This window comes from Phyllostomus discolor, chromosome 3 (assembly GCF_004126475.2).
Source record: "Phyllostomus discolor isolate MPI-MPIP mPhyDis1 chromosome 3, mPhyDis1.pri.v3, whole genome shotgun sequence".
In the NCBI taxonomy this organism is placed as follows: Eukaryota; Metazoa; Chordata; class Mammalia; order Chiroptera; family Phyllostomidae; genus Phyllostomus; species Phyllostomus discolor.
In genome coordinates, this window is record NC_040905.2 from 152,480,611 (window position 1) to 152,507,023 (window position 26,413).

Here is a 26,413-nt window from a genome sequence, read left to right on the forward strand (position 1 = left end):
GATGCACCTCTAGTACCAGCTGTCACTCTTTTTCTCCTATGCAAAAAGATAAATAAAATATTTGTTTTTAAAAATTCTGTGACACATAGGGCTACTATTCTATTCTATTCTATTCTATTCTATTTTTTTTAAAAGACTGTAGATTTCTTTTTTTCTTTTTTTTTAAAGATTTTATTTCTTTTATTTTTAGAGAGAGGGGAAGACGGGGAGAAAGAGAGAGAGAAACATCAATGTGTTGTTGCCTCTCACATGGCCCCCACTGGGGACCTGGCCCGCAACCCAGGCATGTGCCCTGACTGGGAATTGAACTGGGGACCCTTTGGTTCGCAACCCACGCTCAATCCTCTGAGCTACACCAGCCAGAGCTCTGTTTTATTTTTATCTTCACCTGAGGACATGCTTATTGACTTTAGAGAGGGGTAGGGAGGGAGACAGAGAAGAGTTACATCTATCTGTTGCCTTTCCTGCCCAGGGATGGAACCCACAACCTAGGCATGTGCCCTAACTGGGAATTAAACCTTCAACCTTTTAGTCCACAGGATGACACTCCAACCAACTGAGCTACACCAACCAAGGCATGATTACTTTTTTTAAAAGATTTATAGGTTACAAATTTTAATATTTGGCAACAAATCAGTTGTAACACATCTTACACATGAGATTGTCACAAAATTGAGGCTGGGAACTACTGCTACAACCCTTTAAAACTGTGATATTTCCTACCCCCAAATTAGGCTCAAACCTGGCTCATCCTAATAGTACTGAAACAATAACAAACACCTCTCCACCAGGGTTGCTGCTCTGTTTCAGCATTTAGAAAAGAAGTAATGAAAGACTTCCAGGTCTGGCTCCACCACCTACCACCTGACTAAACTTCTTAGACTATCAGAATAAAATGCCTCTTGGTTAAGCTTTTATGAAGACCAAATGGGGAAATATGAACACACTTGTATGCCACAGTTAGTAGTATTGTTTTTAAATTATTTTGTGTTTTGAATGGATCACATATTCCAAAGGTTCAAAATTCAAAGGTATTTGTACAAAAACATATCCCTCCCATCTGGTTACTTGCACTACAAGACTTTATTCCACTGTCTGGCAGCCTGCACTGCAGGTAAGAAGTTTGAAGCCATTTTGATTTCTGTTCTCTGCATGTCACTTTTCTTTTCTTTTCTCTTTGAAAGTTTTGTAATCTTCTCTTTGTCTCTTTTTCTAAAATTTCATAATGCTATGTCTTCAAGTGGGTCTATTTCTTTCCATTGTGGTAAATATTCATGGGCCCTTTCAATCTGGCAACTCATACATAACCTTTAGTTCTGACACGTTTTCTTAAATAATTTCATTGATGACTTATACTACTCCTTTTCTCTCATATTATTTGTTGGGAATAAGGAAATTAAGAACTAAATTTCCTCTAATAGACAAGAACCACATTGTAGCTAAAAGGAAATGATAAGGGAGACACAGTGCAGTTAAGCAAACATCCCTGTCTAGCAGACGCTCTCCCCTGGGTAGGCTAGATAAGCAGTGCTTTGTAGTTTTTAATGAGATAATAGAAAACTAGCTAGCTAGAGCCAGGAGATTACTAGGTTAATGAACAAACAGCCTGCCATCCCGCCTTACACAAGAATGCTTGGTTTGAAATTCCCGTGCACGGTCTTTGTAAGCGAATTGCTAACTGCCACATCTGCTTCTGTATAACACTTGCTTGCCCTCCCCTATATAAGAACGTAGTTGTAAGCGCTCGGGCGGCTCTCGTTTGCAGCTCCTTGTGGGCACTGTGTCACTGGACACTTTGAGAGTTCGCCCCTGCGCAGGTTAAACTTGGCCAATAAAATAACACCTTTGAACCCCTGAAAGTCTCCGATGCTCATTCCTCGCGGATATTGAATGCAACATTATTCAGATTGGTTCTCCAATTTTCTTTTCTTTCATCTATTTTTCTACCTGTCTTTTAATGCTAATTTCTAGGAGATTTTTTCCATCGTCATCTTCCAATGCTTCTACTGACATTTTTCATTTCTGATTTCATATTTTTAATTTCTAAGAGCTTTCTTTTTTTAATGGAATCTGGTTCTCGCTTCACAGATGGCATATATTCTCTTTCAACTGTGAGGACATTAATGCTACTTATTTCTTAAATCTTCTGAAGAATTTCTGATTCTTCCAAATTAACTTTTTTTTCTCCATTTTAGAAGCTTTCCATAACTATCTGGTAATTCTCAGTTGTTTGCTCTCAATTAAGATTAACTTCAGAGTGACACACCTTTTATCCCTCCTAGATGCTGAGCTTGAGTGTGGAGCTTGACACCTGTGCTCTTCATTGGAGGAGGATGTGTCTGGGCCATTTATCAGTATATCACTAGGTTTTTCTTCTCAGCTTGGTCAGGTGACCCACAGAAAAGTCTTCCAAGCTCCAAAGGGGAATGCAGAAATCTAGTGACAGTTTTTGGGGAAGCCAACAGAAAAAGGAAGCTGGCCCTGACTGGTGTGACTCAGTGGACTGAGCACCAGCCTGTGACCTGAAAGGTCACCAGTTTGATTCCTGTTCAGGGGACATGCCTAAGTTTTGGGTTAGGTCCCCAGATGGGGGTGTGTTAGAGGCAACTAATTGCCATTTCTCTCCCTCCCTCCCTCCCTCCCTTACTCTCTCCCCCCTCCCTTACTTTCTCCCTCTCTCTTCCTTCTCCCCTCCCCCTTCCTCTCTCTCTCTCTGTCTCTCTCCCCCTTCTGCCCTTTCCCCTCCCCCTCTATCTCTCTCCCTCTCCCTCTCTCAAATCAATAAACATATGCTCTGGTGAGGTTTAAAAAAAAAACAAAAAGAAATTGCCAGGTTTTTTCCAAAGTAGTTGTACCATTTTACTCTCCCACTAACTATAAGGGTTCCAGTTGCTCTACATACCCATTAGCATTTGGTATTGCCAGTTTTTTCAATTAGAGCCATCTGATGGGTATGAAGTTACCATCACAGTGGTTTTTAATTTGCATTTCCCTAATGACAAGTAAGGTTAAACATTTTCCATGTGATTAATGGCCATTCCTCCATTTCCTCTGTAATGTGTCTGTTGAAATTATTTGACTTTGGGCAAGTAACCTCCCATCTTCCCTGGATTTCAATATCCTTATAATTAAGTTAAAGCCATTAACTTTAATTTAATTATCTGGCTTGCAATCCTTTTATTCCTAAGTGGTATAGTTATTAAATGCCAGAAGAAATCAAAAATACTTCTGACCAGTGGCAATAACCCAAGACATCTGGCCAAGACTAGGGTACATAACTTTTGTATATTTATAACTTAACATTTGGTTAGCCCCATGCAGTTCAAACAAAGCATGTTCATTTTCTTATTTCATCCTTAAAGCAACTTAGGTTCAAATATCAGTAAATAAGTGGTAGAACCAGACTCAAATCTAAATCTTCTGAATTCATGTTCAGTGTTCTCTTAATTAAAACCTGCTCTGTACAAAAATATTCATAGCAACCTTATTCTTAATAACCAAAACCCAGACACAACCCAAATGCTCATCAATAGTGAGGTATATTCACATAATATAGTACTAAACATCAATATGAAGATCAAGAAAGAAGCCAGATACAAAAGAGTATATAGTATGTGACTCTGTTCACATAAAGTACCAAAATAAGGCTAAATTAATCCTTGTTATTAAAACTCAGGACAGTAGTTATAGATGTGGAAGGACTTCTGGTAATTTTGTATTCCATGATCCGGGTTCTGGTGATTAGTTTACACGTATCTAGGCACATTAATATATACTTAAGTAAAAAGATTTTAAAAGATGGTCATATGCTATATTAACAGATAATTTTAAGAGTTAAATCAACTGCCTTTTTCTTGTCTAGGAACCACACTCTAACCCAGTGATTCCAGACCCAGCTAATCAACAAAATCACCTACAGTGCTTCTTGCACATCCAGATGCACTCAAGCTAAAGATTCTGATTCAAGACTATATGTAACAGAAGACCTAAAATACATGTTTTTTTAAAAAAAAAGAAATCTCTGTGACTCTGCTAACTATTCATGGGAAAGATGCCCTAAAAAGTGATTAACAGAATTCTGAACCCCTTCTTCTATACATATGCAACATAAAAAATTAATGTAAAGCAGATGAATGTTCACAAAATTGCCAGAAGACTTTATAAACACCTAGCCAAGTCTATCCATCAATGGTTAGTCAATGAATCAAAACCTTACTTCTGACCCTATATGGAATGCATATACAACACTAAGAAATGATATGCAATAAAGTCACAATTCTTAACATGGGAAGGAATGGAAGTAGTCTTACCACAGAGTTTTTCTTGGATCCTATGTGCCTCAGCTAACCTTTCTTCAGCAGCCCGTCTTCCAAGGCCTGCTTCCTTTCTAGCAACAGCCAGGTCGTATTCCAAACTTTGTCGCAATGCTTCTCCTTTTTCAACCTCAGATCGTAGCTTGGCAATCTGGCTCTCATAGCCTGCCAGCTAAAAACAGATTTCTGATATCATGAACCAATATTAAAATGTGTCTGCAAGATTATGAAATCATTGACTCAAACATTTATATTTCTTAGAAAAACTTGTTTCTATAATATTTTTAACACAAGAATTTATAAACTTATACTTTCTGAAAGACTGAAGGAGAAGCACTAGCCTTACCCACAAAATGACCATAGTAATTTTCTTATTTTAGAGAATACACCAGAGGGGGAAAAAAATTACTCTTATATAAACTTCTTGTAAAAAATAAAGGAAAATCACAAGTTTTCATCAGACAATAGTCATATCTAAGAAATGGAAAAAATGCATGTCCCATGGTAAGCACTTAAAAAATTCATTCTTGCCCTGCCTGGTGTGGCTCAATGGGTTGAGTGCCAGCCTGCAAACTGAAAAGTCGCTGGTTCAGTTCCCAGTCAGGGCACAGGCCCAGGTCCTTGGTTGGGGGCGTGTGAGAAGCAACCGATTGATGTTTCTCCCACACATTCATGTTTTTTCCCCTATTTTGGTCTCTTCTTTCCCCTCTCTCTAAAAAATAAATAAAATCTTTTTTATTTAAAAAAAATTTTTTTATGATTTTATTTATTTATTCTCAGAGAGGGAAGGGAGGGAGAAAGAGAGAGAGAGAGAAACATCAATGTGTGGTTGCTGGGGGTCACGGCTTGCAACCCAGGCATGTACCCTGACTGGGAATCGAATAAAATCTTTTAAAAAATAAAGTAAAAATTCATTCTTTCCTCCCTCCTATTGCCTATATGAAATCAAGAAGCAAACTGTATCAAAATATAGTTTGGTAAATATTGTCTATGTTATTTCATTTGATTATAATATTATGACAGACCATAAAGAAATAAAAATGCCTACTTTGCAGGGATTTTAATGAACTAATATCTAATCTATCTAATATCTAGATAACTAGATATCTAATGACTAGATTTAATTTACCTAATATCCTCCTATGAAATAACACAACAGAAGATAGGTCAAAAAATTAGAGCTAGATAGGACTTCCAGCCAAGATGGAGGCACGGGTAGACACACTGTGCCTCCTCACACAACCAAAAGAAGGACAACAATAATTTAAAAACAAAAACCAAACAGAACTGACAGAACATCGAACTCTATGGAAGTCCAACAACCAAGGAGTTAAAGGCGAAACATTCATCCAGATCAGTAGGAGAGGCAGAGACAAGCAACCAGATGGAGAGGACTTGTGGCAAGGTAGTGGCTGGAGGACCCAGCGAGGCAGCAGCTGGTAGAACAGGTGGTCCCACATTCGAGTGCAGATAAACCGGGAGGAACAACTAGGGAGCAAGACAGACTGAGCAACCCAGGGTTCCAGTCCAGGGAAATAAAGCCTCAAACATCTGTTTGAAAATACCTGTGGGGGGCTGAGGCAACAGGAGAAACTCCAAGCCTCACAGGAGAGTTCACTGGAGAAACCCACAGGGCTCTAGAATGTACACAAGTCCACCCACCTGGGAATCAGTACCAGAAGGGCCCAATTTGCTTTTGGGTAGCCAGGGAAGTGACTAAAATACAACAGAGAAAGGAGCAAGTGGCACTGTTCCCTCTCCAATTCCTCCCCCACATACAGTGTCACAACACTGTATGTGCATTGCCCGGCCCTGGTGAACAGCTAAGGTTCCACCGTTAATACAAAACACCCAATCCGGCACTTCCGGCAAGATGGAGGAATAGGTGGACGCACCGTGCCTCCTCGCACAACCAAGATTAGAAAACCAATAATTTACAACAATAATTTACTATCAGAATAACACCCAGATCCGGCAGAGGATTTATCTGAATGGAAGTCGGGCAGCCAAGAAGTTGAAGTAGACGCGTTCATCCGGACTGGTAGGAGAAGACAAGCCGGGCGGGCGCGGGGCTGGCTTGGGTCGGCGGCGCAAGGAGGTCAGGGGAAGGTTTGGCGCGAAATCGGCGCAAAAGCCATCCGGCACACAAGAAGGCAGCGGTGATCCCTGAGTACGCAAGCTGCGGCTGGCAGACCCAGAGGGGCAGCGATTGTGGACCAGGGCAGAACTCGCGGCCCAGAAGCCCAGGCAAGGGTCTGAGTCCAGGGGAATGGAACTACCGCCATTGTTTTCTCCCACCCCGCTCCCGCCCCGCCCCCACATATAACGTCACAATCTAGCGACCGGGGTGTCCAGCCCCGGTGAGCACCTAAGGCTCCGCCCCCCGCCGTAACAAGAGCAACCAGACCGGAAAAAAAAAAAAGGAGAGACGGGGGGGAAAAAAAACAACAACAACAAAAAAACTATGTTTTCAACAAAGCAGGTCAGTCCCCCAGGACTCATCCTTTTGAGCGACCAAGAACTAGCCAATCTATCAGATGCGCAGTTCAAAACACTGGTGATCAGAAAGCTCACGGAACTGGTTGATTTTGGACGAAATTTAGATGAAAGAATGCAGATTACCATAAAACAGATGCAGGAAGACACACGGAGGAGAGCCAATAGTGAAAGGAAGGAATATGAGTCTCAAAACAATACAGTGGACCAGAAGGAAGATAGAATCAACCAAGCAGGAAAGCATGATGAAATAAGAATTCAAAAAATTGAGGAAAAGCTTAAGAGCATCCAGGACATCTTTAAACGTTCCAATATCCGAATTATAGGGGTACCAGAATCAGAAGGGGAAAAGCAACAGATTGAGCACATATTTGAACAAATAATAAAGGAGAACTTCCCCAATCTGGCAAAGGGAACAGTCTTCCAAGAAATCCAAGAAGCTCAGAGAGCCCCAAAGAAGTTGGACCCAAGAAGAAACACACCAAGGCACATCATCATTACATTAGCCAAGGTAAAAACGAAGGAGAGAATCCTAGAAGCAGCAAGAGGTAAGGGGACAGTCACCTACAAAGGAGTTCCCATCAGACTGTCAGCTGATTTCTCCAAAGAGACCTTACAGGCAAGAAGGGGCTGGAAAGAAATATTCCAAGTCATGAAAGACAAGGACCTACATCCCAGATTGCGCTATCCAGCAAAGCTCTCATTTAGAATGGAAGGGCAGATAAAGTGCTTCTCAGATAAGGTCAAGTTAAAGGAGTTCATCATCACCAAGCCCTTATTTTATGAAATGCTAAAGGGACTTATCTAAGAAAAGAAGATAAAGAAAAGACATGTATAGTAAAAGGACAGCAAACTCACAAATATTAACAACCACACCTAAAGCAAAACTAAAAGAAACTAAGTAAACAATTAGAACAGGAACAGAACCACAGAAATGGAGGGCACATGGAGGGTTAGCAGCAGGGGGGTGGGAGGAGGAGAGAGGGGGAAAAGGTATAGAGAATAAGTAGTATAGAATGTAGGTTGAAAATAGATAGGGGGAGGGCAAGAATAGTATGGGAAATGTAGAAACTAAAGAACTCATAAGTATGACACATGGACATGAACTAAAGGGGGAAATGTGGGTGGGAGGGGGGTACAGGGTGGAGGGGAGAGAAGTGGGGAAATGGGACAACTGTAATAGCATAATCAATAAAATATATTAAAAACAAAAACAAAACAAAAAAAAAAAACACCCAATCCAAGAGAAAAATAAAAAATGGCCCAAATGAAAGAACAGAACAAAGCTCCAGAAAAAAAAAAAACTAAACAATAAAGATAGCCAACCTATCATATGCACAGTCTAAGCACTGGTAATCAAGATGCTCACAGAATTGGTTGAATATGGTGATAAATTAGATGAAGAAATGAAGGCTGTGCTAAGTGAAATAAAGGAAAATATACAGAGAACCAACAGTGACTGGAAGGAAACTGGGACTCAAATCAATGGTGTAGACCAGAAGGAAGCAAGAAACATTCAACCAGAAAAGAATGAAGAAACAAGAATTCAAAAAAAATGAGGAGAGGCTTAGGAACCTCCAGGACATCTTTAAACATTGCAACATCCAAATCATAGGGGTACCAGAAGGAGAAGAGGAAGAGTAAGAAACTGAAAACTTATTTGAACAAATAATGAAGGAGAATTTCCCCAGTCTTGCAAAGGAAATAGACTTCCAGGAAGTCCAAGAAGCTCAGAGAGTCCCAAACAAGTTGGACCCAAGAAGGAACACTCCAAGGCACATCAATTACATTACCCAAGATTAAATATAAGGAGAGAATCTTAAAAGCAGCAAGAGAAAAGGAGACAGTTACCTACAAAGGAGTGCTCATAAGACTGTCAGCTGATTTCTCAAAAGAGACCTTACAGGCAAGAAGGGGCTGGAAAGAAGTATTCCAAGTCATGAAAGGCAAGCACCTACATCCAAGGTTACTCTATCCAGCAAAGCTTTCATTTAGAATGGAAGGGCAGGTAAAGTGCTTCTCAGATAAGGTCAAGTTAAAAGAGTTCATCATCATCCAGCCCTTATTATATGAAATGTTAAAGGGATTTATCTAAGAAAAAGATAAAAAATATGAATAGTAAAATGACAGCAAACTCACAATGATTAACAACCACACCTAAAACAAATGAAAAAACAAAAACAAACTAAACAAACAACTAAAACAGGAACAGAACCACAGAAATGGAGATCACAGGGAGCGTTATCGGCGTGGGAGAGAGAGGGAAAGGTACAGAGGATAAGTAGCATAGATGGTAGGTATAAAATAGACAGGGGGAGGTTAAGAATAGTATAGGAAATGTAGAAGCCAAAGAACTTATATGTACAACCCATGGACATGAACTAAACGGGGAGGGAATATAGGTGGGAAGGGATGTACAGGGCAGAAGGGAATAAAGGGGGGGAAATGAGACAACTGTAATAGCATAATCAATAAAATATATTAGAAAAAGCAACTGTGATTCCCAAATGTCCCCCTAAACATCCCTTGCCAAAAAAAGCAGCCTCTCCACCCTGTCTGAGGTAACTAGCCTTCCCTTGCATCTAGATTTAGTAATAACCACACCTGAAGCAACTGTCTTACAAGAAGATTTGCGAGATCCACCTCCACCACTTTTTGTCACCATAGACAGACTCAGAACTCACTTTGCCACTGAAGGAGAAATGCAAAGTCAGGTCCAGGAGAAAATAGCTTGGATAGCTTAGATTGGCAAGATCCTGCCAATCTTCTATTAGAAGGAACCTGAAGAACATATATTGGATTGATTTGGATTTAATTAACTAGCTTTAACACTTTGCTTGAATGGGTGACTGTAAATTGATTTTAACAATCATTCAGTAATATCAAAATGCCAGTACTTTCCTGACATAATATGGACACTTAAGGAAATGGGAGTAGTTTTATTACGAGCAAACCAAAACTTCCTATTTCCCCTACTACTTCCTCTTTTCCTAATTAAAACGCTGTAAACTACATGGAGAGGGTAGCACAAGCATCCTTAGAAAGCTCTGGTGGCTAACCTTTACGTGCCAAAGATAATAGTGGGTGATAGAGATTATGGTGGGATATGCTACCATTGAGATGAACATCCCAATTTCGACTGGAATGATGGACTTCCAGAGTAGCAAAGGTGAAGTAGTAGCAATTGACCACTAGATAATAAACCCTGAAGAGTAAAGGTGTAGACTGCCAATCATTTGCCCATTTGATTCAGATCCTTTCCCTAACCCCTTCTTTTGTTCTATTCTATTTTATCATAGGAACTGTAATTCCTATGCTCCAGTGCCAAATGGCTCTATTTACCCCAGTGTCTCTGGCAGGAGCTGCATCTTTTTTGGGGTTCTAGGTCCCCATCCCCCCCCTCCAACATTACAACACTGGCTGAATAGTCCCCACCAGGGCTCTACCTCCCACAAGATAGTCCTAACTGCTGAGCTCTGGTAACATCATCTCTTCCCACTGGCCCTCTGGCCTAGAGGTGGTAATGGCTTCCTGCAGTTAGAATCTCTGGGTGGCCTCCTTATTCCCTCATTCCCTGTTTGAATTCCTAGGTCTTCCATCACCAGTACAGCCTATTCCCTCCATTAATGCCCTACTTTTTGCCTGATTGCACCTTATTTGATTTCAGAACTATCCACATAGCGAATAAACATATCCTCTGCCCTTAAGGTTGTTTTCTCACTTAAGGTTCAACACATGCACTAAAACATACAAAAGCAGCAAAATATCTCCCTCCTTTTAAAAACATATCTTTATTCTTTTCAGTCCTGTATATTATGACACCCTTCATCCATTTCACCCAACCAGCCTCTACATCTGCTTCTTTATGTACCAGCTTGAATTGTTCAACTTGTTTGTTTTTTAGATTCTAAACATAAGTGACATCACAGAATATTTGTCTATCACTGTCTGATGTATTTCACTTACCATAATACCCTCGAGGTCTATCCATGTTGTTGCAACAGCATATTTCATTCTTTTTTAGTGGCTGAATAATATTCATTGTATGTATATGAGGGCTGTCCAGAAAAAGTCCATCCATTGTTAATATAACGAGAATGGTTTGTGATACATCAATGTAACCTGGCAGCCAAGAAGAGTGGACTGGAATGCGCATGAGTGAACAATGACAACTTCACTGTAGTAGTCAGTAGGAGTGGTAGACACCATTGAGTGACATGTGTACTGTGTGGCTATCACATTCAAAACAACTGAGCAAGTATCACAACGAATCTGCATCAAATTTTGCATTAAGTTTGAACATTCCCTCACTGAAACTATTCGGATGATTCTGAAGGCTGCAGCTATGGCCATCTGGTGACTGGCAGCTTCATCACAACAATGTGCCCACTCATGCATCATGTCTCGTACAAAATGTTTTAGCAAAACATCAAATCACCCAGGTGACTCAGCCCCACTACAGCCGAGATTTGGCGTCCTGTGACTTCTGGCTTTTTGCAAAACTAAAGTCACCTTTAAAAGGGAAGAGATTTCAGACCATCAGTGAGATTCAGGAAAATATGATGGGGAAGCTGTTGGCGATTGGGAGAACTGTGTGAGGTCCCAAGGTGCCTACTTTGAAGGGGACTGAGGTGTCATTGTCCTATGTACAATGTTTCTTGTATCTTCTTCAATAAATGTCTATATTTTTCACATTACATGGCTGGACACTTTCTGGAAAGACCTTGGATACCATATTCTCTTTATCCATTCATCCACCAATAGGCACTTAGTTTTTAAAGATATCTTGTGCTGATCTAACAAAAAAATAGAAACAGAAGCAGAGATACATAGAACAGACTGACAGGTGTCAGAGGGGAGGGGTGTTGGGGAGCTGGGTGAAAAAGATGAAGGGATTAAGCTAAATAAATAAATAAATAAATAACACATAGACACAGAAAACAGTATGGTAACTGCCAGAGGGAAAGGGGGTAGGGGGAGGTGGAAGAGTAAAAGGGGGATAAATGCAGGCGGAAAGAGATTATACTTAGGGCAGTGAGTGCATGATGCAGTGTGCAGATGTTATGTTATTGAGTGGTAATGTTTGAAACCTGCATAATTTTATTAACCAATGTCACCCCAATAAATTCAATTTAAAGTAATAAAATAATAAAAATAAAGATATTTTGTGCCAATTGCCTAGTACAATGTATGTTAGTATTAGGAGTATCTAATAAGGCAAATACATGGCTTTAGTTTTTAGACAGTTTTATTTGTCTCTGCTTTGCATTATAAAGGGCATATTCGGAGATCAGACAGCTAAAAAAATACATTATTTGTTTAGATGAGTAAAATCATCCAAAGAAATAATTGAAACAAGAATAATAAATAGTAATATAAAACTAGAGTTGAACCAATTCTAACTGCCTATTTTGAGAAAACTCTTATCTCAAATAATTTCCCATCTCTTTAATGTGAACACATTCTTCAAAACATAAAGACAATAATGTACTCTGCTAAGGTAAATCTGGTGGCAACTGCAAATATACATTAAAGTATATTTAATATAAATAATAAATGATTATCAAGGCACTAATGTACATTTGTTTTTAAAAATAAGTTTTGGAGATTATATTCATTAGCATAAATTTAACAAGTGCCACTTTACATTTACTATGCAATATTATAAGTAAATAAAGCAATTATTTCAATTACCTCATTTTAAAATTACCTCACTTGCCTCTAAAAATACAAATAAAACAGTTACATATGCAGTGCTTGTTATTTTAATCAGAAACCACTCACTGTTCCTTAATACACAAAAAATACCATTTTTCAAACACTTATTCAACACACAGCCACTAAGGGCCTAAGCCACATGAGACAGAGACAGTGTGGTCACTGCTCTCAGGCTAAGGAGGCATAGGTAAGCATGAAATAAACATCTTAACTCTAAAATATCGGTAACAGCCACATGTGGGAGTGCAAAGAAAGGATTAATCAGTGTCACCCAGGGAAGCTTTAAAAGGTTTCCTGATGAAACAGCAACAGAATTTAGTGAAAAGGGAAGGAAAACACACTATTTATACTTAAGTGTCAATAAATTATAGCTACTATTATAATGAATAGGCACTTTATAAAATTCACTTAATTATTACAACAACCTTTTGGGACCAGCATTTCACAATGAGAAACCAATGATGTACAGAATAAATAACTCACCCAAGGTCACATATCTTAAAAATGGAAGGGCCAAAAATGAGTCCAAATCTGTGAAATCAGTATTTTTTCCACTATACCAAGCTGCCTAAGCTGAGCTTTAAGAGTAAGTTTGCACAGCCAGTGTGGCTCAGTTGGCTGGGCATCATTCTGCAAACCCACAAACCGAAAGGTCACTGATGCGATCCCCAGTTGGGGCACATGCCTGGGTTCAGAAAGCAGTCAATTAGTATTTCTCTCTCACATCAACATTTCTCTTCTGCTCTTTCTCCCTTCCTTCCCCTCCCTCAAAAATTAAAAAAAAAAAAAAAGAGTAAGTTTTTTTAAATACACTATTTGTATTTACTGATTATGCCTCAATGAAAGGGGAAAAAACAAGAAGCGGGAGGTGTGTGGGGCTTGCCTTTTCTGGCTGGTGTTAAATCCCACTTCACCTTTTTTTAAACTTTATTTTTATTGTTGACACTATTACAGATGATGTCTCCATTTCCCCCACCTTTGCCTACCTCTACCCAGCCCCCACTTCCTCTTCCCTCTGGCCATCACCACCCTGTTGTCTGTGTCTCTGTGTTATGTATGTATGTTCTTTGGCTAATCCCATCCCCTTCTTTCATCCAGTCCCCCCTCCCCGTTCCTCTCTGACAGCTATCGGTCTGTTCCATGTATCCGTGCATCGGTTTCTGCTTGCTTTATGTATATTTTGTTCATTATTTTCACATGTAAGTGAGATCATATGGTATTTATCTTTCTCTCACTGGCTTATTTCACTTAGCATAATAATCTCCAGGTCCATCCATGCTGTCACAAAAAGTAGAAATGAGTAAGATTTAAAGCGCTGGCTGGGTTGCTCAGTTGGTTAGAGCATCATCCGGATATAGCAAGGTTGTAGATTCAATCCCCAGTCAGGGCACATACAAGAATTAACCAATGAATGTATAAATAAGTGAAACAACGAATTGATGTCTCTCCCTCACCTTCTCTCTCTTTACTCTCTCTCCGTTCCTCTCTGTCTCTAAAAGTCAGTAAATAACAACAACAACAAAAGAATGAATAAGATTTAAAAAAGGAAAAAGTAGAAAACAGAAAAAACACAACAGACAAAAGAGACATAAACATATAGTTTATAACTGAACTTACTGAAAAAAATAACTACTGTCCTTGGTATATATACATACACATACAATATATATATTTGTATATACAAGGTGGGCTGCAAGAGTAGGTTTACAGTTGTGAGTATGCCGAAACATTGTGTATTCCTACATTATTATTTATCAATTATTGTATTGTTTTCCACATGAATAAATGTAAACCTACTTTTGCCCCACCCTGTATATATACACGCTAATAAAGTAAAAGATACAGTAATATAATAAAACAAAAACTAAAATAATTTATGAGTTATACTGAGATTAAAATTTTCATACTCAAATCTCCTTAAGAAATTATTGCAGGACAGACCAAAAGGAACCTACATTAGGATTTCAAAAATGTCTAATTTATAAATATTTTAGTCACCAAATATATTTACCAATTAATATTTTTTTAAAGATTTTTTTTTTTACTTATTTACCTTTAGAGAGAGGAGAAAGGAGGGAGAAAATGAGAAACACCAGGGTGCAAGAGATGCACTGGCTGGTTGCCTCTCTCACACCCCCAACTAGGGACCTGGGCCACAATCCAGGCTTGTGCCCTGACTGGGAATCAAACCGAAACCCTTTGGTTTTCAGGCCTGTGCTCAATCCACTGAGCCATTCCAGCCAGAGCTCAATTAATATTTTTTAACAAGTTTACCCATTATTAAAATAAGTTGAAAGCAAATACAAATAAATATAACTTTAAATTTCTACTTTAACAATCTTATACAATTCCACTATATGTTTTTTAAAAACATGTTTTCTTTATAATTCCCTTTCTAAGCACAAGGATGTTATAGTGATAAGTGTTAAATGTGGACTTTGTAATATGAAATCAATCTAAGTTAATCAAACTCTACATTTAACATTATTTAAGAGGAAAATAAATTTTACCTCTGCATTGTGCTTAGTTGTTATTTCCAATTTTTCCTTCTTAGCCCGATGGAGTTTCTTTCTGAGATCAGCAGTAATATCCAATTCTGTTTCACCTTTAAGCATTTGCTTTACATCAGATGAGGCATTCTTCAACCTATAAAATGAGATTAAAATATAATTCTCCATAAGAATATTTCCAGCATTTCTGGTATTTATTTTTTAAATTATTTTATTGTTGTTCAATTACAGTTGTCTGTATTTTCTCCCCACCCCCACAAACCCATCTCCCTCCCTTACGTCCACCCTCCCCCTTGGTTTGGTCCATGTGTCCCTTATAGTAGTTCCTGAAAACCCTTCCCCCTCTGTCTCCTCCCTCCTCCCCTCTGGCTATTGTTAAATTGTTCTTAATTTCAATGACTCTGGTTATATTTTGTTTGCTTTTTTCTTTTGTTGATTATGTTCCATTTAAAAGTGAGATCATATGGTATTTGTCCCTCACCACCTGGCTTATCTCACTTAGCATAATGCTCTCCAAATCCATCCATGCTGTCGCAAAGGGTTTAAACTCCTCCTTTCTCTCTGCTGCATAGAATTCCTTTGTGTAAATGTACCATAGTTTTTTGATCCACTCATTTACTGATGGGCACCTAAGTTGCTTCCAGCACTTGGCTATTTTAAATTGCAATACTATGAACATTGGGGTGCTTAGGTTCTTTTGGATTGGTCTTTCAGGGATCTTAGAGTATAATCCCAGCAGCGGAATTGCCAGGTCAAAAGGCAGTTCCATATACTCTGGTTTCTCTTCAGATCATATAAATCTTTTGCCTTTCACTTTTGGTATTTCCAATAACTTATTTTTCAAAAAACACAGAGAACGTAATATGGCCCTTGCCCAAAAGGACCATACAATCTAGTCAAAGATGTTGATTGCAAAAGCTAGGCAGAAAGGCAAAACACTCATGACTAAAAACAAACCACTATCCATTGGAAAACCACCACATTGTTCAAGATTGGTACCGAAAGGCTATCTCATCCTATCACAAGGTACGCAGTTTTGCAAGAGATTAAGTTCTTTCCTTCTTACCTTTTTGAACAAAATATTTTACTTATTGCAAATGTAGTACATATTACTAAAAGAAAAAGTATAAATGAGGGAATATAGATTTCTGCTTTAAAATGGCAGACAAGCCCTGGCTAGTGTGGTTCAGTGGATTGAGCACAGACCTGTTAACCAAAGAGTCACCAGTTTGATTCCTAGTCAGGGCACATGGCTGGGTTGTGGGTCAGGTTACCAGTGTGGGGTGTGCGAGAGGCAACCACACATTGATGTTTCTCTCATACATCAATGTTTCTCTCCTTCTCTTTCTCCCTCCCTCAACCCCTCTAAAAATAAATAAATATAATCTTTTAAAAAATTAAAAAATAAAATGGCATACTGAAGCACTCTACCCTCTCCCTAAAATTAAAATTTGAATTAAAATAACAGCAAAGAGAATTTAGAGGCATAAACTCACAAGAAAGAGCACAGGAGATGAGCCAATAGCAATAAAATACTAGAAGCTGGAAAGCATGTGGACAAGTGGTAACTGATTGATATAAGAGATTGATATAAATTCAAAGTCAACAGTAGGGAAAGCAACCTGATTTACACCAAAGTCCCAACAAGCTCAGTTCATTGGCAACATCTTTGAAAATGGAGGTAAAAGTAGAGCAGAAAACAGAATTGGTTGAAGGTCTACCAAAGTAATAATGAGATCCTCAAATCCTCTATCCTATATGCCACACAACTGAGCACCAATCTCTTCCCCACTCTGGAAAAATAAACCAGGGGTTTATTCCCTGGACAGGATAAAACAGATCTCTGGATTGGAGACATCAGACACAAATAGGGTACGAGATCCATACTAAAAACAAGAGACTCAAGTAAAAATTTATATAGTAAATGAGAGCCCTGGTCTCCTAATACTTGTTGTCTAATATTTCTTGTTACTTTCTCATATCAATGTTTCTCCCCTTCTCTTTCTCCCTCCTTTACCCACTCTTAAAAAAAAAGTAAATTAAATCTTCTTTAAAAATTTATGGTATATTGATGTATATTTTTAAAAGATTTTATTTATTTTCAGAGAGAGAGAGAGGGAGGGAGAAAGAAGAAGAGAAACATTGATGTGTGAGAGATACATTGATTGGTTGTCTCTCACACCCCAGCTGGGGACCTGGCCTGCAACCCAGGCATGTGCCCTGACTGGGAATCAAACCGGCGACCTTTTGGTTCACAGTCCAGCACTCAATCCACTGAGCCACACCAGCCAGGGCTATTGATGTATACTAATATATTAAAATGTACCTCCCAAAACTGAAAGTCAAGATACTAAATAATGTGAAGCAATATTTTTAAAATATAATTTTATATTATATTCAAATTTTTAAAGTAGAATTATATATTTATATGTTTCTAAAATATGAACAAGTATATACCAACATGTTATTAGTAATTAACTCCAAATAATAGGATTGTAAGTAGTTTTATTGTTTTTTCATTTGTTTTTAATTTTTCTCAAAATGCACCTATTATTTGCATGAAAATACATATAAATGTATGTCTATACATATATAAAATAGAATATCCAAACAAGAAGGAACCTTGAACCATATTTCTCACCTGTGGTGGTGAACAAGCTGATAAGACCTTACTCTTGACCCTTGCCACATTCAATAAAAGAAAAACTCCTCTTTGAGATGAAATATTAGCAAAGTAAAAAGTTAGTATCTTATTCATCTATACCCTACACTATTCCAGAAAGAAAGATTTAAGGCAGCTTCTAAAGATAGGTAGAAAATGTTTATGTAGCAAACTCTATTTATAGGTGAAGTACATATTAGTCATGGCACTTGCCCCACCCCACCCATCTTTGCTGATAGGTGATCTATTTAAATCAGTTCTTCTCTATTTAAATATGAGCAAGGACTATTCAGACTATTTCCACCCCACACCTCATGATTCTTTTTAAAAATGTATTTAAATAGATAACTAAAAAAGAAATTTTAAAAATATAAAAGAAGAATTAAGAGCCACAGAGATTATGGCAAACCAAAGTAATCACCATGCAGAAATGTGAATAAGCAGAAATACAGGAGGAAGAGAGGATTTAGAGAGGCAGAAAAGAATAAGCAAGTATCTAGGGACAAAAGAAAGCGCAGACACTTTGACCTTTGTGGACTGAGTTAACAAAAGAGCATGAAGAGCGTCCAAAGCCTCCAGAGGCATCATTCCTGCTCCTCCAGCCCCATGAAATTTCTACCTGCCTTACCCGAACCATGAGAACTCTTACAACCAGACCCTCCAACCACTGACTTCTCCCTGTTCCTTGCAAACAAAAGCAATCCTCAACTAAAGCAAAAGCTTGGAGGCTTACCTTTGGGCATCACCAGTGACATTACTTGAAGTGTTTAAATTCATGATAAGTTTTCCAACTCTTTCAAAATACCACAGTTTCTTAATGATATACTTCGTTATTGATGATTAAATTGTCCAAGATGTCTGTGGCTTACAGGTTAGATGGACTGAATTCTGTTAAAATACTAAACAATAAAACAGTAGTTATATTTATGAATCCTAAGACTAAAGGTGACTTTTCTTTTGTTCTTCAATTTATTTGTATTTTTATTAGTATTTATATATTTTATTTTTTAATTTTAATTATTCAAGTTATTTGTATTTTTAAATTATTGTCTAACAAACATATAAGTACTCATATTTTTAAAAGCTATGGCTTTTATTTTTATATAAATGGTTTTAAATAAATGTTTTATTTCTTTTAAAAAAGATTACAAGCAAAAAAGAAAAAATGTTAGAAAGATGTCCCTTCCTATAAGAACACAGTAATCCTATTATTTTTATTTTCAAACAGAAAGAAAACATTGTTATAGAAAAATAGGGACAAATTCTTCTTGAACTGGAAAAGGAATAGGTAGTGGCTTTCTGTAGAGCATAGAAATCAGTTTGAAATAAAATGGCCCTGGCTGTTGTGGCTCCGTGGATTGAGTACCAGCCTGAGAACCAAAGGGTTCGATTCCCAGTCAGGGCACATGCTTGGGTGTTGGGAGCTGCCCTGCCTGGTTTCAGAAGCTATAACCCCCCAAGGCTAAGGCTGAGTAAGAGACCTTGGGACCGTAAGCCACTAAAGAGAAAAAGCTTGTCTTCCTGGCAGGGGCACCGGCCACTGCTCCCTTTTACTTCACCCTCCTTGGCCCCAGGCAGATGACTGGTTAGCCAATGACCAGTAAGATTCCTCAAGGGAAGGGCAACCTAAGACAGGCATGGTCATGAAGGGGCCCTCAGGAAGGACTTGGGGGGCTATAGATAAAGGGGGTGATAGACCCTTGCTCCTTGGCTTTGACATAGCCTGAGTCCTCATTCTGTCTGGGAGAAGTCTCATCTCTTGGCTGCCTTACTTCCCCTGCCTGACTTAAGCCTGAAATAATGAGAGGACAGTGCAGCCCTGGGCAGGAATGGGCAGTTCCCTGGGGGCAATCAGGCCTAAGAATGCATAAAACCCTGTAAAACCTACTTTGCTAAGAATGTCCTCCATTTTCTGATGAGGGTCCAAGCAAGAAATGAGTTTCTTTCCCGAAGTCTTACAGCCCTTTAGCTAACTGACCCTGACTCAAAATAAGCCTTCATAGTTCTTTGTATGTTACCTATTGTTTGATCCTTACTGCCTGACAATGACTGAAGAGCTTTACCTGTATTCCTGTGCAAATTGAACCCAATATAAGCCCATTGAGGAAAAGGCTCCTGGTCCTTCTCCTCTGAGAGATTGGCCACCTCTTCTCCCCAAGCAGATCATGTCTTGGTAGACTTATCCTCATCCACAGCAGACGGTGGGCTCTGTGGGCAAACCTCCCCCACACCTGGATTGCAGGCTAGGTCCCCAGTAGGGGTTGCATGAGAGGCAGCCGCACATTGATGTTTCTCTTTCTCTTTTTCTCTCCCTTCCCCCCTCTCTGAAAATAAATAAAATAAAATATTTTTAAAAAAATAAAAATAAAGTCCAGGGTCATTTGGGGGCTCCCAAAGACTTTTGAATAAACGATATTTTTTTAATGCAATATTATAATCAAAGGCCAAAGTGCTCCCAAATAAAAGATTTCATTTTCAAAGTCCTTCTCCTGAGGGATCAAAAAGGAAGACGGAAAGAGGAAAGCATCAGTAACTGGTACTGGCCTTCTCACGGGGACCCCTCTTCTATGGGACATACTCCAAATTATACAGAGCCAACCACTTAAAGTTACTTTACTATAGTATAAAAAATTCTCTAGGTAAACATTTTAAAGAGAGAGAACTGTAATTAATTAAGTCCATAAAGACACAAATATCAAGATCCCATAAGTGTCCCCCCAGCAGAAATCCAATATCCTAGTAAACAATGAGCTATGGACTCAACAGAGATCTGAGTTAGGATTCCAGTAAGTATCTTACACGTATGTGCCAGGAGGCAAGTCACTTAAGCTCTCTGAGCCTGTTTCCTCAACCATAAGCAGCAGATGACTATATCAACCTCACTCATATATTTGAGATTTAAATAATACAAACAGCACACAGACAATGCTCACTCGCTATCAATGTCTATTACTGAACACAGAATTCTCTGAAAAAATATAATGATTCCTGACAAAGGAAGGGTGTAGGTGATACAAGAGGTGATTTGGTCTGGAGGGGAGATACAATAAAACAATTGTTTAGCCCTGGCTGGTGTGGCTCAGCTGGTTGGAGCGTTGTCCTATAAACCGAAGGGTCACAGGTTTGACTCCCAGTCTTGGCACATGCCTGCTGTGGGCTGGGTCCCCCAGTTGGGGAATGTGGGAGAGGCAACCGATTCACGTTTCTCCCTTACATTGGTGTCTCTCTCTCTCCCCTTCCCTTCCCCTCTCTAAAATCAACAAGGACATCCTTGGGTGAAAACTAAAAAAAGAATTGTTTAGTAAAACTGTGAGTAAATAGGGACATCTAGAAGACCAATAAAAGGCCAAACTGTTCTGTCCCTGCTCTCACAACCTTAGAGAGATCACTGAAAAAGGAACTCAAATAAACCAACTGGGATGTAGATTCAACCACAGTCCTGAAAACTGACTAATGGCTCCTACTATCAGACACCAAGAGATCTTTAAGACAGTCAGTGGTTCCTGTGGCTGACAGCAAAATAGTTCAACCTAGGAAAAAGAGAACGTAATTTTTATCAAGATGGGGGTGTGTGGAAAAACTCCATTTCTCCGGGGACCTAAAAGACTAAGCTGGATAACAATGGTAGCAGATAAACAAACAGCATTGCCATTTGTTTACTGAGCACCTACTCCAGCGTCAAGAACTGTACTTGGTCATCTTTATACAGAACTCTGATCCTTACCACACTGCAATGTAAAGGTTATCCCATTTTTCAACAGAGAAAACGAAGACTCAGAGATTAGAAGAAACTTGCCAAAAGTCACACAGTTATAGGACCAAGACTCCAACTCATAAATATCTAACGGAAAAGCCCAAGCCTTTTGAAAAAGGCCACAGCTGACACAGTTATTTTACCCAAGGTTTATTATCCTTACTTCAATTAAGGAAACTCTTTGGATTCAGAGAGACTAAATGACTTCCTTGAGGGCAGGTAACTACTCAGTAGGGGACACTAAGGTTTTAATCAAGCCCTTCTGATACTGAGCCCCAAAATCTTTTTACCTTACTACCACATGCCTCCAAAGATCACACTCCAGAGAAACTGCTTTCAGAAGTACAAGAGTTAGAACCTACAAGGAATGGACTCTTCTATAGTTAAGAGTAATGTCCAAGGCTCAAAGTATATATAAAAGTAGGTATATAAAATGTTTTGTGAAAAGACTAAAACCATATGCGTGTGTGCATATGTCACAACAGGCACAAACAGAATCTCTATTTATCTCACAGGCAAAGAATTTACAGAGTTAGGACTTTAATACTGCCTGCTGTTTTTTGTTTTGTTTTTATCTTGGGCAGAGAAGTGTAGGAAGAGGTAGAGTACCTAATTTTAATAAAGATGTTTCAATAAAGCTAAAATGAAGAGAATCATCATTTTTCAGTGTGTTATTTTGGTACCTAACATCTGCAAATCTGAGTGATCCTCTAGCAAATGTCCGATAGCTCAGGAGCAAGTGTCATGAATTCCAGATCATTGATACAGACAGTGAAATATGCAGGTGGTCCCCACCATCACTGCCTCTGGTGGTTTTCCTCTTCTATAAAACCCTTGCCTTTGTGGGCAGAACCCGTGACTTGCTTCCAAACAACATAATATGGTGAAGATGATGGAATGCCACACCCATGATCACATTATGTTATATCAGATTCTGTCTTTGCAGAATGAAGTGACAATCTCCTTCTGACCTTGAAGAAGCAAACTGCTATGCCGTGAACTGCCTATTGGAGAGGGTCACACAGCAGGAGAATTGCAGGCAACCACTACCCTACAGCCAGCGAAAAATCCAGATCCCTGAGTCATACTGAGGCCAACAGAAAATACATTCTGCCAACAACTGAAATGAGCTGGGAAGCAGATTCTTTTCCATCAAGCCTCCAGATGAGAACACAGCCCAGGTGGTGCCTTGACTACAACCTAGTAAAACTGAAGAGGGCCCACCTAACCTGTACCCAGACTCCTGACCAACAGAAATTGAGAGATAAGAAATGGGTGCTCTTATAAGCCACTAAGTTTGTGGTAGCTTTTTACACAACAATAGAAAACCAGTATGGGTAAGAAGCTTAAGAATGCTCTCTCAGGGTTAAAAAAAAAATTGAGTGACAGGTGTATGTCTTTATTATCAAATCTCTTTGTTTTTCTATAGCTCAATTTCCTTATAAATTTAAATGAGAAAGTCTGTATAAATCCTAAGGTTACTGAACTAGATGACCATGAGCAATATTTGCAACAAAAAGAACCACAAAATACACGGGAATGAGGGCAAATCACCAACAGCCACAAAACCTGCACAAGAGTCAAGGTACCTCTGGAGGAGAAAGCAAAGGGAAATAACAAGCCTGCATTGGATGGAACCTCCAAAGAGCCACGGATATTTAATGAAAAGCACTGCAGGCTAATTTGAGAGCAGCAGATGAAAGTGGGTGCACATGAAACAGGCATACCATGAGAGTCTTGAAAGAGTTGATACAGTCTGCCTCATGAACTTGCAAAACTGAGCTGCCAAGGTCCTCTTCCCTGACAGAAACCCACACTAAAGTAAAGCAACTGGAGATGCTATTTGAATTCAGCAGGATAGGGGAAATAAAGACAAAGTAAAGACATGGCCCAGACAATGCTGTAGAAGAAACAGGGCCAGGAGATCTCAGAAAGTGAGCCACCAGTTTTTAATATTCACACACAAAAAAACACCCAAGACAGGGTTCTATGGCATTAGAAAAGTTTTCCTGCCCCTTGCCCCATTCTCAAAATTCAGGTAAACTAATCTTCCATAAAAATAAGAAAAAATAAGCAACAGAATAGTGCAGTTAAATCCCACACAAAGTTCATGTAAGAAAAGAGAATAATGAGTCCTGGCTGATGTGGCTCAATGGATTGAGTCAGCCAGCAAACCAAAGGGTCCCTGGTTTGTTCCCAGTCAGGGCTCATGTCCAGGTGTGGGCGAGATCCCCAGCTGGTGGTGTGTAAGAGGCAACCACACATTGATATATCTTTCCCTCTCTCTCCTTCCCTGCCCTTCTCTCTAAAAAATTAAATAATTAATTAATTAAATCTATTTAGAAATTGAAAAAGTGGAAAAAAATTTTTTTAGATTTTATTTATTTATTTTTAGAGAGGAAAGGGAGGGAGATGAGAGAGAGAGAGAAACATTAATGTGCGGTTGCTGGGGGTTATAACCTGCAACCGAGGCATGTACCCTGGCTGGGAATCGAACCTGCAACACTTTGGTTCGCAGCCCACGCTCAACCCACTGAGCTACGCCAGCCAGGGCTGAAAATTTTTAATTAAAAAATAAAAAGATCAAAAGGAATCAAGAGAATGTGACAAAATATTGAAAAATACTCAAAGAATAACCAAATATATAAAATGAGGCCCTGAATAAGATCAAAGTAATGGAACAGAACAAACACTAAAGACTGTAAAATTCAAGAAAACTTTACTGGAATACAAAAAGATTTTAATCTACATTTTGAAAAAACAAACTGCGTATCCGAGAAAACTGACCCAGCACAACCAACACAAAGACACATTCTAAGATAATTACTGAACTTTAACAGAAACTTGTATACGAATGTTCATAGCAGCATTGCTCATAATAACCAAATGTGAAAACAACCCAAATGTCCATCAACTAATCAATGGATAAATTATGAAACATTATTCAACCATAAAAAGGAATAAAGTACTGACACATACCACAACATGGACAAACCGTGAAAACAATATGAGTGAAAGAAGCCAAATATAAAAAGCCACATATTGTATTCCATTTATATGAAATGCACAGAATAGGCAGAGCAAACCCACAGAAAGTAACTTCATGGTTATAGAGGATAGGGAGAGGAGGGATTGGAACTGACAGCTAATAGGTACAAGTTTTCTTTTTGGGGTTATGTAAATGTTCTGAAGTTACTGATGATTGCTGTACAATATAGTGAATATACTAAAAACCACTGAATTGTACACTTTAAAATGGTGAATTTTAGGTTATATGAATTATATCTCAATTTTTTAAATTCATCATTATAAAAATAGCCTGTCGAAAGTGTCCTTTAAAAAATTCTTATTTTTCCCTGGCTGGCGTAGCTCAGTGGATTGAGTGTGGGCTGCGAACAAAAGTGTCGCAGGTTCAATTCCCAGTCAGGGTACATGCCTGGGTTGCAGGCCATGACCCCCAGCAACCGCACATTGATGTTTCTCTCTCTCTCTCTCTCTTCCTCCCTTCCCTCTCTAAAAATAAATAAATAAAATCTTAAAAAAAAAAGAGAGAGAGATTACTATACTTAAAAAAAAAATCTTATTTTCCTCCTCTCATTCTTTCCGACGTTAGCTTTTGAAAACACACAGGTTCAAGAACCTAACTCTGTGTGTTTTAGGATAACTACATCCACAAAGTGGTTTAATTTAAACTATGATGGGATTTCCATGGTATTAAATATGGCAGAGAAAAATGTAGCAAAATCTCCATTTTCTTCTACAAGAGTGAAAAAGGAGGACAAGGACTCACGGTCAAAGTAAAGTAGCTAGCTACAGTGATAAAAATGTCAGTGGAATAAGTAACTAAGTCAAAGAAGCTCCAAGTCCAGGCCCCCTGGGTCCTAACCTCTGGTCCCTTCTGGGTACTTCCACAGCAGCGTCTGGCTAAGATGCTCCAAAGAGAACTTCCTCCAGGTGGGCAGAGAGGCCCAGACCCAGGAGTTTAAGGCGTTCCCCACTGATGACACAAGAACAGCCTTAAGACAGTCCCAAACTAACTGGGATCCCCCATAACCACTCACTGCAGACCCCCAATACTGTTTCTCTCTACACCTCCCTGCCCAAGTACTTCACCTCAAAGACTTCCCCACCCCGTGGTTACCTCAAAGGGGCTCCCGAGGTCCAGACCGTATACCCAAGACCCTAGGGGAAGCTTCAAATCTCAAAGTTAGAAAGAGGCCCCGGCTGATTGCAGGGGTCAGGGCAAAAACTGTTTGAACTGGACGGACTCTAGGACCCAAGGATGGTGAACAAACTGCAAAAGGGGACAGGAAGGGAAACAAACCCCAAGGAGACGGTGTTTACAACGGTCACTTCCGGAGACTCTACTTCCCTGGTAGACCTTCGCAGACTTTCGCAGGCCTCTGGCCCCGCCCCGCCTCTTTCCTCCCACCTCCCACCTCCCACCGCCCACCCGCCCTCTGAGAACACCGGGCTCTGATTGGAAGAGCCTCCTCGAAGCTGCGTGGCTTCACTTAAAGGACAGCCCACGCATGCGCTGTTGCTGGGTAGCGGGTGTTGGGGAGCCAGGCACTGGCTGCGCTGTAGTCAGGGGCGCTTGCGCCTCCTCCTCCTCCTCCTCCTCCTCCGGAGAAGGCAGAGGCCCAAGCTCCAGTTTGGTGTTTTGAGGGTGGGGACCCAAGTCACCGCTTTAGAAAGGCCAGAGAGCTGTGTGAAAACTGCATATTTCCGAGCGCCTTATCCTTCGCCCAACTGAGTACGCATCTAAGAGGCCAGATCCGAATTCTGCATTTTCAAACGAGCCCCTTTGCTGATCCTTAGAACCAGAGCAACCCCTCGGGGTCGTGATCTAGCGGTAGGGCCAGGGGGATAATTCTGCCCTCTCGGTTTCAGCGCAAGTGGCTTGTTTCCCTGCTGTTTTGATAGCTCTCCGCTAGCACTGCATTTCTTTTCCCCTCCT

General features: G+C 39.5%; 1 protein-coding gene across 4 annotated transcripts in view; it reads right to left on the bottom strand.

Annotated features, from left to right (window-relative positions):
- CCDC171 (coiled-coil domain containing 171) overlaps window positions 1-25,857 on the bottom strand; it is a 312,135-nt gene extending 286,278 nt beyond the window's left edge. For 2 of the 4 annotated variants that reach the window (XM_028512445.2, XM_036021569.1), the window contains exons 1-4: window positions 25,778-25,857; window positions 18,433-18,598; window positions 15,038-15,173; window positions 4,311-4,485 (exon numbers count right to left, since the gene is read on the bottom strand). In XM_028512445.2, coding sequence (XP_028368246.1) covers window positions 4,311-4,485; window positions 15,038-15,173; window positions 18,433-18,476 — 355 coding nt within the window. In that variant the 5' untranslated portion in view covers window positions 18,477-18,598; window positions 25,778-25,857. Of the gene's footprint in view, window positions 1-4,310; window positions 4,486-15,037; window positions 15,174-18,432; window positions 18,599-25,594 lie in introns of all 4 variants that reach the window. The other 2 variants (XM_028512435.2, XM_036021570.1) reach the window with 2 other exon arrangements.
- Between the last annotated feature and the right edge of the window lie 556 nt (window positions 25,858-26,413).